Raw genomic sequence first — 13,940 nt, 5'->3', positions numbered from 1 at the left:
CTTTTAGAATTTATGATTTTATAATAATTCGTACTTCGAATTTGAAAGTGGAAATTATGTTAGAGATTTAGTTTGACTTTTTGAGAGCCAACAGACTAGTGATGTTAACAAGTATAAGTCTAAAAATATCTGTAACATTTCACCTTATCTTAAACAATTTGATTAAGCCATAATAAAAATATTAAAACAAACGAGATTAAACAACGTGGAATACCGTCACCTGCTTTTAATTTATATATAGAGGATAATGGTACTATTATTTGGGATATTAAGCAGGGTCAAATATAACATTTTGCATCTTTTCATTGAGCAGAGCAGGAACTTGTGTTTGCTGGTTCTCATTGGGACATTATGATTCAAGGAAAACATGTCACCATCATATTACTGTTGACTATCCACATCACTTTGTCCCCACCACGCTTTATGAACTTTAACATGGTCACTAAAATCTTTATGAGGTGAGGTTAAAGGACATGTAATCCATTGGGCCAAATATATTGTTGGCTTCTATAGACCTTGAATACATCACACTTTAATTCTAATAGCAAAACAGATCATTCATCCCAGTTGTCCTATGTGACTAGGTTTTTGCAGAAGATTATGTTTCCATGTCATAAAGCTCTGGTTCATATGATCAGGGTTGATGTCTGTGGCAATAACAGCACGCAGTGTTAGGCAGTATATATGTAAGCAAATTTTTGGCATGCAAATTCTAACTCTGATGCTAAATGATGCTAAAGTCTCTTCTTCTAAAGTCTGCTGTGTCTCTTTTTATGCAGTTTTTGTTTCTACTGGAGAATTTTATCTGCACATTAGGATGGTAATAGACGAAGTGATACTAATTAAAAATCATCTGTAAACTATTAAAAAAAAATACGTGCAGAATAATATGCTAGATTTGCACCCCATCAAATTAATATTATTAAATATTTTTTACACTTTAGTTTTGCATGTATTCTGAATGTCTTAGTAAAATCTGTAGGATGGAGTCCAGTTTCAGTCAGTCCAAGGTTGAGATTTCAATCATTTGCATGAAAAGGATTTGTCATGTTCTGAGAAATGGGCTTATTTATTACTGAGTATTGCACTCTGCTGCTGCTGCTGCTGATGATGATGATGAAGATGAGAGAGCTTACTGATGATGACCACCATGCGGCCGGCATTGCCCTGTACAGGTGTTCTTATGCAGGCACATTGAGAGGCAGCATGCTTTGGCTAAGATGATTAGTGGAAGTCAAAGCCATGCTGAGCCTATTCTGTTGCTGTTCCAAGGAGCGTTTTCTTAAGGGCTACAGGAGGTGCGCTGAGAACCTCTCCCTCCCCCTGTGTCAGCAAAACCCTGATCACATAAACAGGTAGAGCTGATCCAAACCATGCAAAAGGTATAGAGTTACAGTCCCAGTGAATCAAACAGATATGTGAGTCTATATGAGTTGAACCACGTCTTCAATGGGTCCTAATGTGAAAATAATGATAAACCATCATTTAAAAGGCTTTATATTTAATGCAACAGCAGAATATTGCAAAAAAATAGTTGTGGAAGTGAGGTTGCATTCCACAGTGTATAAAATTAAAAAATAGCACCTGCAAATCCAACCTGTGAGGGGGAGGGGGGATAAATAAATGTGAGTTGAAACAGAGGAAAGGAAGATATGCATCTTTGAAGAATTTTAATACATTTTATGGCATGCCTTGCGAAAGAATGCACTTTGTCACATTCCAATCACAAACTTCAGTGTATTTAATTTTGATTTCATATGCTAGACAGCACAAACTGGTGCACAATACTGACGTGCTAGCATGATGCATGGCTTTTAACATGTTTTTACAGATAAAATTGGCAAAAATGTGCAGTGCGTTTGTATTGTTCCTTTTAATGTGACACCCCATATATAAAATCCAGGAGAATGCGCTACGGTTAAACAAAGCCAAAACTGAACTTTCCAGCCTACATGAAAAACAATATAGAAACCTGCACATCACCCTGAATACACCATGCTAACTGCGAACATGTCCCCAGAATGTCCCAATGAAAGTTCAGCTCTAAATCTATTTAATAGTCTCTGGAAAGACTTGTTCACAGCCCATCTTGAACAATGAGGTATTTTGAAGGAGATTTACAACAAAGACATGTTCCACAAGACTTCCAGCTGTAACTACAGCAAATAATTTTGTTGCACACAAATTATTTACTCAGGATGGTGACTGATTACAAATGCTTACGCTACACTTTTCAGGTTTTTCTTTTAGAAATATTTCAAAAGCCATGTGTAATTTTCCACGTTGCGTTGTCTTGTTGCACTAAATGCATTAAATGTTACAATACGATGAGGTTGCAACATCTCCGTATATGAAAAGGTTAATGCATATGAAAGCTCTAGTTTGATTATAGTTCAAATTTAAGGCAATATTTCTAAAAATAACAATACTAAAAAAAAACATTTCTTTGATTGGGTTAATTACATGTGATAAGTCTGCATTTGTGTCAGCATGTTACAGTAAAATTATTCAATTCTTTTTCAGGAATTCTTGAACAAATGGACAGTCCTGCTATTCACGACCAATAGAGGTGAGAGCTCATCGGTTAGTTGGACCCGGAGGGAAAGTCCCCGAGTGAGTGCTGCAACCTCTGACTAATAGGTTTGCATAACATTGATTTGATTGGCTCTCCGGTGAAGAGTAAACCCCAACTCTACACTCCTGCACATACAGAAGCCACGAGGCCTGGTGTGTCAGAGCTCAGTCTTTAAACTGGACGGCCCATGGCTCTGCACGGGCTCCGCCATTAGGTAACAGCAGATTTAGAGGTGAGGCTGGGTGGCAGGTAAAGATTGGAGAAGCCACTGAGCTGGACGGATTGAGAGCCAACAATCTCCTCCCGATGATAATCTGTTGCCTAATCAGACAGAGCCAACCTCTGCTGGAGAGGAGAGAAGAGTTTCGAGGTGAGCTAAGTTCTCAAGCAGCCCTCCCCATGTTGGGAGCACTGTGATCTTATGGGAGGGAAAGCCATCCATGGCAAACATCGCACGTTAGTGTGCAAAATTCACAAGCAGCACTTTATGAACGTGAAGCAACAGCTGCAAGTCGGAAAACCAGCGGGATGTGCTAACGTTTGCGTGTGGAGCTGACCTCTATCAGCAACACTGCAAGCAAAGAGCAGTTCATTTCTTTACCAATCACAAATAGAGACCTTGTATTACTTTGTGTACCACTGGTTTCATGATAAGTCAATCATAAAAAGTACAAATAAGCAGCTTACTATCACGGTGTTTTACGTACAAGGTGGGATTATCAAAATTTCCGATTTACAAATTAAACGTAAAAGTAAGTTGTACCATGAAGCTTTCACTTCTGTTCACTGCCAGATGAGTTAAATATTTTACTTTTTAACAGACAGCCATCTCAATTAGGTTGCAACTATGTCATTTGGCACACCTGGCAGGTGCACATAGTTGCTGCACATTTGTCAACTGTACGTCTGTGATGTGATTCTCCAGATCCTAAAGGTTCTCCGGATCTGGATTGAGATTTAATGGCCACCGAGCATACTGAATTCCTTATTATGTTCCTGAAACCAGTTGTAGCCTCAAAGGGTTAGGCAAGGTCAGAAACAATCGATCGGTTGTTGTTCAGGGGTCTAAAGTGTACTAAGAAATAATCAACCACACCCTTTGCATTATCACCGTCAGCCAGGCAGGATAGATCCATTCTTTTGTGATATTTACACCTATTCTGTCTCTTTCGTCTGAATTTGTTGTTTTAATGTTTTTCTTGTTAAGAAACTTTTCTTGCATGAACGGCACCTTGGAAAAGTCCCTCCTTCTGCCACCTCAAAACCAACTTCAGCACATGCATTTGTCAGAGATTCTGGTGTTGATAAAATACAGTGCAGCCACATAAAGCACACACACTCGTCTCACAATTCACAGAGCAGTAAGCAGGGGACGCTTGCACCGCTTGCGCACAAACAAAAGCAACGTGAAACTTCTTCAGACCACAACTGACACATGAGCTGTATTTATTATTATCTGGTTCTCGTACGCCCCACGCCCCGCTGGGCAACTGCCATATGATCCATGCGAATAATGACCTGTCTGAATATTTCTTTTATGAAATGGGTCAAGGAACAAAAACTAAATATTTATTTATGTAGAACAATGAAAACCACTGCAAAATAAGCTTGCATTGTTTTGGAGCATTTAACAAACTAGTCCTGTTTGCAAGATTTTGAACATATAAGAACAGAACATTTAATATTTGAAACGTTGCATATAAAAATATTAAATTAACTTGTTTAATATTAGCAGAAGTCGATTAACATATTGAATAATTTATCAAGCATTTGAGGAGACAAAAAGAGACTATTTAGATGCAAACTTCTGTTGTGTCCTGAAACTGAAAACAAACTGAAGCTTAGTGGACCAGACAATGCATCAGTATATAAAGCATGTTGCACTTGTTTTATTGTTATTTTTATCTGCTCAGAAGGTGCATGGGAGGTAGGCTTTGCGGTGCAGTTAAGCTGAGTCAGGATGGGCCTGCAGACTCACGTCAGCAGTCTATTACAGAGTTTGTTCAAGGACTACCACAGCCGGTGCCACGTTGTGACGCCACAGGGTAAGATTTAAAAGCTGCAGGCATGAGACTTTTGATACTGGAATATGAGCAATATTCTCACATTACAAATTATGGAATGTTTCTTGAGGTAGACAGCAAAAAAAAAAAAAAGAAAAAAAAAGCTGAGTGCTTTATTCCATTTTTCTTTAAACACAATTTCTCCTCCAGATGCGGCACAGTAACTCTTACTTTATTACATCTCTGCATGGATTGAAAATACAGTGTAATAAAGCAGAGATAGAATTGTTGCATGTGCTTGATGAGTCAGCTATTTGCTAAAACACCCCCTGCTGTTGCATGCTGGAGCAGATGGAGGCTTGGCTGGAGATCAGAACTGGCTTAATGAGGGCCTGAATGACTCCTGGCCAGTCCAGGTTTACAGCCTTCGTCATGGGGCATCACATCTCAAGGCAAGGAGATACTTAAAGCACTGAAATAGAAGGTGAGGGTAAGTGAGGCGGAGGGAGGTAGAGAAAGAGAGAGAGAGGAGTGGGATGGGAGGAGGAAAGATGGAGACAAGTGAAGAGAAGTGAGGTGGAGCGATTATGTAATGGTTAAAAGCAGGTAAGCCATCGATCAGCACACATGGCCTTCCCTAATGCTCCTAACACATGGACCAACCCTGAGGGAGTCACATCAAAACTGACTCCTCAGTCGTATTACCGCCTTTTGGACACAATGCACTCAGAATCAGTACATAAAACACCTTGTAAAAGAATAAAGGCTTCAGTCCTGCAACGGCTCCTTCAACCCATCATGGAGCCTCAGTGAGAGCCATAAAACACCAAGCAAGTGGTCTGCTGACAATCTACAGAAGTCAAGTTTAACTCTCATTACTAAACGTCTACTTTTGCCGTTCTTTGATTTTTAACAACCTTTTATTAAGGATACAGAATAAGAGTTATTGATGTGATAAGTAAAGATTAAATATGCAAGAAGGATTTTATTTAAAAATGATCTGATTGAGAATATTTTTTTGTGCATTCATCAAAGTTGATAAAATCATCTGCAGGTTTTATTTCTCAATATTTCAGCACAGTTCTTATTTTATGGTGAGTCCATTCTTGTAAACATAATGCAAAGTTCTTATGCAGAAGCAGATTTTCATAGACAAAAAGCTAAAGACAGGGCTTGCGCTGCCTCCAAGTAAACGTCTTATTGCCACCTAGTGGGAGGTTGGAAATGTTCAGCTCTGAGGAGGACATTTTGTTGATTTCTCCTGATCATTTATTGGCAAATTTTTCTTCCTGCAAATTTAACAACACATTTTCTTTTAATGGCTGAATGTTAAGCAAGTGTGTGTGTTTTTTTTGTTGTTTTGGCAAAGTGTATTGACTCTGTCAAAGCCAGCAGCTTTGCTACAATTGAGCTTGTACAAATTGAATTAGCATAAAAGCATTAAAAATAAACACCTTTAAAGTAAGTGTGTACATATAATCAGCCACATGTACTGTCTCTTTGTGGACGGTAAGTTGGCTGATGACCTTTGATCAATTTTTTTTGTTCTCTAACAACCACGTCTGTTCGGCCACTGGGTTTAATGCCTTCTCTCTCTTTTTATTCTAAAAATGAGGGAATAGTTCACTGCAGCCTTCAGCCTAGTTAAAGATATAACATGCACATCCACATGATCAGGTTACATTTTATCCAATATCTTTAAACCAAAGCCTGTTTGTTCTCCCCAGTCAGGAATCAACAGAGCTGAGAACAACTTCGACTGAAAAGGTGAGAGCAGCACTGAGTCTTCATGAACTGATATATAAGCATTATCAGTTCATGAAGGTTGGATATTAGTAACCTTCTTGAAGTAGCTCGGTTATTTATGCCCATGCATTTTCTCTTTGAATACCAGCATGTGGATGGTAAATGGACACTACACCAGTTTATTCTCCTGCATGAGAACAGTGGATTTTACCTAAAATGCATTTTTAAAATTTATACTATATGCAACACAGCTGGAGATAGGCACCGGCACCTCTCCCGACCCCACCGAGGGACAAGGGTGTAAAGAAAATGGATGGATGGATGGATGGATGGATGGATGGATGGATGGATGGATGGATGGATGGATGGATGGATGGATGGATGGATGGATGGATGGATGGATGGATGGATGGATGGATGGATATACTATATGCAACACTCATTTAACTATGTTTGCCCTTTCCATATAATTTTTGTCTTCTGTTTATTATTATTATTATTATTATTATTATTATTATTATTATTATTATTATTATTATTATTATTATTATTATTATTATTATTATTAAATCACATATACATTTTTATCTTTTATTTTATTTTACTAATATGAGCCGGTTAGAATACAAGTCCAGTGCGCCAAGTCCAAGTCCAGTGCGTGACAAAACTCTGGGCTGCAGCTCCAACATCCAGCCTTCTTAAAGTGACAAACCTACTCAGATCTGCGAGCACGCTGCAGCAGAAAAAGGTATTTCTCGTTCGCTTTGCACTTTATTGGCAGAAGTCTCATCTAAGCACACAACATTTATATTTATAATATTCCAGTTATAATAAGAGGTGCAAATTTGACACTTTTAATGGACTCTGAATGCAACTTTGAATTAAAAGTGTCATTATTTACCGAATGGCACTTCATGACAACAGTCATAAACATTCACAAAGACTCCTTCATGTTCATAGCAAAGACTCCTTCATGTTCATAGCAGATGTTATGTCATGGTTATGACAGTCAGTCTTATGCGCACCCCTTTAAATAAAGTGTTACCAGATCAAAAAAAAATCTGATGCTTTGCGCATTTGCAACCTAGTAACCTAGTATTAGGTTTTTACCATTCATAATATCTTACATGCAGACTTTTTACACATCTTTGCTGGTTCTCTTTATGTTTTATCAACCAACAAACTTCTTGAAGTTTTCGTCTCACTACTTTTCAACACGGGCCACTTTATGGAGGGAATAACTAATAGCCTTTCTGTTTTTGTGGACAGCCAGGTCTTGTTAGGTTTGGAGTTGCAATGTATCTGTCTGCTTTGATCTTCTTGATGGCTTTTGGTTATTAACGTTCTTTAACAAACCATTGAGGCCTTCACAGAAACACAGGATTTATCATAAATATGAATTACACATAAGTTTAATCATTTTACTGATAATGTCTTCCCAAATTACTTGGTTGCACTGGATGTCATTTGGTGGTAGGGAGATTTCTACAAATACATGCTAACTTGTTTGTTTTGGGTTTTTACTGAACACATGTATTCTTGTTATTTGGCTTCCCATAGTTTTTCTACAAACATCAACATATAACATACATCTATCCTCAATTTCTGTTGTTTATTTTTCTTTGTTTTAAAAATATAAAACAAAAAAATGCTATTGGTGTAAAAATGAAAAACGTACTAAAATATATTTGTATTGGACTGAAGGCAAAAATAACTCTTTGAACTGTAAAGTTTGTAGAAAAAGCTTGTGAGAAAACGTGAAGTAGTCCAAATTTGAATTGTTTTGCTGGCCGCTGGACAGATGGATGCATCTGAACTAATTTGTAACCAGAGATACAAAACTGGATAAACTGAAGTTATCTGTTAGGAACAAAGTGTCTTGAAAAGCTAATCCAAGTAAATCAGACACATAACACTCCTTTCCACTCTCCCACCTTCTGTCTAGTTCAATGTTTTAAATGGTAAACTCAGGTCAGTGCACCCCATAAATTAATTCAGTCAATTATTTTCTAGACCTACTTTCTCTTGTTCAGATTCATACATAGGCGTAAATCTTTTAAAAAATCCAAAAAATCATTTAACACACGACTTGTATTGAGAACCACTGTGATAAATCAATATTTATGAGGAATTTTATTAAGTGGAGTTACTTATTAAAACTTGTTTTTATTTAGAGCCTTAAGCTTTTGTAAAGGTGTAGTAGAGATTAGATCTGACATTGAACCAAACTCATATCTAAGCAACATTTGAATCTTAGTTTGACTTCTATGGGTCTCAACAGGTTGTTTACTGAGAAAAATACTTTTGTTATTCATTGCTACTTACTAGTCATTTTTGATGGCGCAGCTTGAGCACACACACAATATTTAAACCACATTTTACTATAATTTTGCCGACCCCCACAAAATTGCTCTTAACCAATTTCCCTGTTTATGGTCCCCCCCAAACCCCCCAATAATGAGATGGGATTTACGCCCTTGGATTCACAGTCAATGGAGCATGGGTTGAAACGTTTTACAGTCAACACAGGACCCATATGTCAACCAGTGTTTAGAGTTATTGATCTAATATTATGTAATCTGATCTAATTTATATGTACACAACCATTTGTTAAAAAGAAGGAAAGGTAAATAGCAATAGCGAGTGTCTTACTATGATGAAAGTCAGTGTTTTTCTGTCTTACTGGGACATGTCAATATGTCATGTAAAATTTTTAAAAATCAAGTAATGTAACTAAATAACCAAAGTGGAAGAAAATACTCTTTTGCAAAATATTATTTTAAATTATTTCCACTTAAAATCGCTGTCTTTGCTCTTTATGAAAACCATTAAGGCCAAACTACGGTTTGCAAGAAAGAACACAGGCAAAGATTGGAATCTGTGGAAAAACAACCTTTAGACAGATGAATTTACCTTTTAATTTGGGCAGAAGAACAGAAGACATATTTATGATGAACCAAACTGCAGGAATGAACTTCCATCTGTGAGGCACAGACTTGGAGGTGCCATGGTTTGAGGATCTTTTCTGTAGCAGTACCTGGCCAGCTCAAAGGATTGTAGCTTATCAAAAAGTGCTTGAGGAAAATGTGAGATAATCTGTTAAAAAAAGAACAAGTCACTGTGACACAATGATGACCCCCAGAAATAAATCCACCAAGGAGTGACTGAGCATGGTGTTAAATTTGTTTCACAATTATTCAATAAAAAAAAATATTAAAAAATCACGTTAGACAAAAAAAAAAGTAGTATTCAATAAAAAATTAGTTTGACATGATTTTTCTTTGATTGAATAATTGTGAAACAAATTTAACAAATTTAACCAAGAGTTTCCAGTTAAGAAATGGAAACTCTTGGAATGGTCAAGTCAAAACCCAAATCTTGATGTCTTTGTGAAGCCAATAATGTTGACAAAACAGTTTGTTTTATCAATTAAACATTGCATTTATTCTAAGATTAGAGCTGCTTTTCACATGGTATAATAAATTTCCATGGTGTTGCTTAACAACAAAATTCATTTTTTCTCTCATCGTTGTTTATGCAGAAGCTGTATATAAATTACAAATGTAGGAAATAATCCTCCTCACTGGTCCGTTTATTTTAAGACTTTTATTTTGAAGCCCTTAAAGTTATTGAGTAGTTCTTCCTGGTTGAAGGGCAGACAGGAAGTAAGGACAATAGTCATTTGTGAGTATTTACAGTCTGCTCCCAGTTTCATATTTAGTTTTATTCTTAGCACTCAGCTATATGTCATAACTTATTATTCTAATATTTCACTAGAAGAAATATGATCCCTTATATTAATGTAGTCAGTGTCAGTTATGTTATGACTTCCTGGGGCTCAGAAGTTAGTTTGAGTCACTCTGTTTAAAGATCAGCAATCTTACAGGCTTTAAGCTGCATATTCATAAAAAACAGCTTTCTGTTATTTCAGTTGTTTATGAAGGACATCTCTTGACTGCGACAATTTATCAGTAACTCACATTAACCTGAGACTATTTTAGATTTTATTTACTTAGAGTAAATAAGCATCACAAGTTAGTTGCTCAGATCTTTAAGCGAATTTCTGATCAATCTACAGAAGGAACAAGATTTTATTAGGCACAGAAAAGACATTTTTTCCCATACACTGTCTGGTAAGAGTTCAGACTATTTACTCGTTGAACACTGAACTGTAATCTATAAACAGAATTCTGATGTCACCTCTTGGATATTTTAAGGTTTTTGGTGCTGGTGTTTTCTGTCAGTCAGTTTGTTCAGGCATGATGGCGGCAGCATCAAGCTTCGAGGATGTTGAAATACCATCAGCCGTTGTCTGAATGTTTCTAAATGTGTTCTTATCCTGGCAGGAGATGGCAGACAACAAACCATGGGTTCTGATCTCAGAGGTTGGGGACAAGGGTTTTCATGAGGACGTCGTTGACATTATCAATCAACACTTCCACATCGTCTGCCTCAAGGAGTTCCTACAAAACCCAGCCCTGAACGGCCCTAAAATCCAGGGCATGTTTATGTGGAACTACAGTCCCGCGGCCGAGCCTTCCCTGTTGAGCTGTCTGCCATCGCTGAAGGTGATCGCCAACGGAGGAGTGGGCATCGACCATCTGGACGTGCCGTACATCAACAGCTTTGGGGTGAAGGTCGCCAACACTCCCGGCGTGGTGAGCGATGCCACTGCAGACATGGCCATGGCGCTCCTTCTGGCTTCAGCACGGTCGGTTCTTGAGGGTGAGAGCAATACTTTCCCCTCTTATAATTGTTCTCACTCCTAAAATACCTCATGATGTACTGCTCACTTCAGTTCGGGGTCAAAGTGGATAAAGACTGAGCTATTTGGATACAAACTGTAAGATAAAGGAACACAGTACCAACAATGGAGCATGGTAGTGGCTGGATGGTGCTGTGGTGTTGTCTCAGTACCAAAGGTGGATTGGACAGGGAGGAAAGTTGGGCACAACTGGGTGTTCAACAACAAGAAGAAAGAATTTTGCATTAAAAAAGGAGGGAAAAAATCTAATGGGTTCTGAAGAACTACAGAAAATTGAAATAACCAGCACTCCAAAAATACATAAAAAGTTTTTAATGTGGAAGAAATGCTGAGAAATGGGTGTTTCACTAGGTCATGTGTCAGACTTAAGGCCCGGGGGCCAAATCTGGCCCACTTTTTATGTGGCCCTCTAGGCTCTAAATTACATCAATAATTTCCTCCGGTTTTTCACAAATCCTCAAAATTTACACAAAATCAACAGATCTCCACGTTTTTTCTGATCTTACTGCAAGTGTTTCTCAAAATTGGTCAAAAACATTGAGTTTAAGTGACTGCTGCCTCGGCCTTACTTGATGTCAAGTACTAAAACGTCACATGTAGCATCATACATTAGCTCAAATATCATATAAATTCCTTACAAACACTCATAAATTAGCATCAATTCCAAAAGAAACAGAAACAATCACAAACTCCCAGAGGAACTGCTATTTGTTAATATTTTAACAGTTTAGTGGCTTTTATCAATAGATTCTGGCACAACTGGCCCTTTAAGAACAACCAGATTTTTGATGTGGCCCAAAGTGAAAATTAGTTTGTCACTCCTGCAGTAGGTAGTCGTACCAAACTCACATCAAAACTACCTTTTCTGATAGTAAAAACAGTCGAACACGCACTCAAGAAATAGCCATGCCCTTAATCTGCTAAGAAGATTGATTAAATATTCAGCTAGTTATGTAAAAGGCTACAAAAGATTCCCATTTTGTTATTGGACATTCATCCTATAATTTATGGGAGCATGTATAATTTTCCCCTTGTCTTGATTGAAGGAAAAATATAGATCTTTAGGTCTGTACCCACGCCTTTGTTAGCTCTACCATCAATCCACAGTGCAAATAGAGATACTCAAACTTAGATGATTAAATAAAATTATTACATAATTAAAAGCCCAGAATTAAACAGACATTTATTTCCCTATGGTGAGTGAGTATGTAAACGTTTGACCACATGTGTAGGTTTCTGTCAATGATCTGAAAGCTTGGCAACATTTTTCTGGTTCCTGTCTCTGCAGGTCACCTGATATCTGTTAATTCTAAGACCACCCATGTACCACAAAGCCTTATGGGAGTTGAAGTCACAGGTTCAACTCTGGGGATCATTGGAATGGGACACATCGGGTACAAAGTTGCTCAGAGAAGCAAAGGTTTCAACATGAGGATCCTTTACCACAACAGAAACAGAAGGTCAACTTTCGGAGCACAATATGTCAACCCAAGAAACGGAGGCGGCTCATAAGATCTTTGATTCTTCTGTTGTTTAGAAGTGTCGAAGATGAGCAAGCGGTCGGGGCAAGTTACTGTGAGGGACTGGACGACCTGCTGAAAGAGTCCGACTTCGTGGTGGTGGTGGTGAACCTGACCCCTGACACCACCGGCCTCATCAGCCACAGAGAGCTGTCACTCATGAAACCCACAGCGACACTTGTAAACGTCAGCAGAGGTAAATCTTTCTCCTGGACTGAAAATTCAGAAGAACTCGCTCCTCTACCAGGCTGAATTGCTTAATGTTTCAGGACTGGTTGTGGATCAGGACGCTCTAGTCAAAGCCCTGATGTCTGGAGCGATACGAGCTGCAGCTTTAGACGTGACTCACCCCGAACCTCTACCCAGGTACCCTCTATTTTAAACTCTTCCTTTGTTCACACATTAATGCTAATGTTAGTGTCATCTGATGGGTCTGTGCAGGGATCATCCACTCCTCACCCTCCCCAACGTGCTAATTACGCCCCACATCGGGACCAACACTCGAGGGACAATAAGAAAGATGGTGCAGATGATGGTAGACAATGTTTTGGCAGCAGTGAAAGGCTTAGCTATTCCTAATGAGGTAAAAGCAAAATAAGTTAATCTTCTGGTGACGAGATCAAGAAAATATAATTTTTTTGTCCTTTTTACTCGCAACTTTCACACGTTGAGCCAATTCTTTGACATTTTGAGCTGTAATCCTGTCAGTTTTAGTCCTGCTGTTACTCAGGAAGACATTTATGGGCAGAAAATATTTCTCCTCATAATAACTTAGTTATTTTTTTGTCATAAAGCAGGCATGATAAATCTACTTCTTGTCATTTAATCACTACCTTTATTGCTATACATATGATAATTACAAATAAATATGATAAATACAATTATGAACTTAAATTTATTATTAATGCATAGTGTTTTCCTCTTCAGTGTGATTTAAGAGAGCTGCATAATTATTGTGGTGTTCTAGATTTTTTTTTTCAAATTAATATCATTAAATAAATATTTTCCTTCCTTTGCTTACTGTTATTATTTGTAGGGATCGTGAAGAAACTAATCAGAATCTTTAAGCAAATTTATTCAGTTGAAGTATTTTTTTTCCTAATTAATTTCATCATATAATAGTGTATGTTTCAGTTTTTGTGTCTAAGGTTGACAAGTTGTGATTAGGGCTGTTATAAACAAATATTTTCGTAATCGAGTAATCTATCAATTATTCTTACGATTAATCGGGTAATCGGATAAAAAAAGATAAAACATTGGTAAATCTAACATAACAGCAGTATTACTATCACATATCAATATCAGTCCAATTTTTCCACATTTGAGCTTCC

The 13,940-nt window shown here is 37.6% G+C and overlaps 1 protein-coding gene across 4 annotated transcripts; it reads left to right on the top strand.

Annotated features, from left to right (window-relative positions):
* Positions 1–6,279: 6,279 nt before the first annotated feature.
* Positions 6,280–13,620, top strand: LOC103472444 (putative 2-ketogluconate reductase). 4 transcript variants are annotated; one of them, XM_008422085.2, is made up of 6 exons: positions 6,280–6,345; positions 10,671–11,049; positions 12,378–12,549; positions 12,627–12,805; positions 12,879–12,975; positions 13,051–13,620. In XM_008422085.2, the coding sequence occupies exons 2-6, from the start codon at positions 10,674–10,676 to the stop codon at positions 13,205–13,207; spliced, it is 981 nt and encodes a 326-aa protein (XP_008420307.1). In that variant the 5' UTR covers positions 6,280–6,345; positions 10,671–10,673; the 3' UTR covers positions 13,208–13,620. The 4 variants fall into 4 exon arrangements, with proteins under 4 accessions (XP_008420307.1, XP_008420304.1, XP_008420305.1 ...); XM_008422082.2 differs by lacking the exon at positions 6,280–6,345 and adding an exon at positions 6,939–7,072; XM_008422083.3 differs by lacking the exon at positions 6,280–6,345 and adding an exon at positions 9,901–10,008.
* Positions 13,621–13,940: the final 320 nt, after the last annotated feature.

Source organism: Poecilia reticulata, chromosome 11, assembly GCF_904066995.2.
Source record: "Poecilia reticulata chromosome 11, P_reticulata-male-v2, whole genome shotgun sequence".
In the NCBI taxonomy this organism is placed as follows: Eukaryota; Metazoa; Chordata; class Actinopteri; order Cyprinodontiformes; family Poeciliidae; genus Poecilia; species Poecilia reticulata.
Note: the sequence above shows the minus strand (reverse complement) of the source record. Positions and strands in the feature narration are given on the sequence as shown.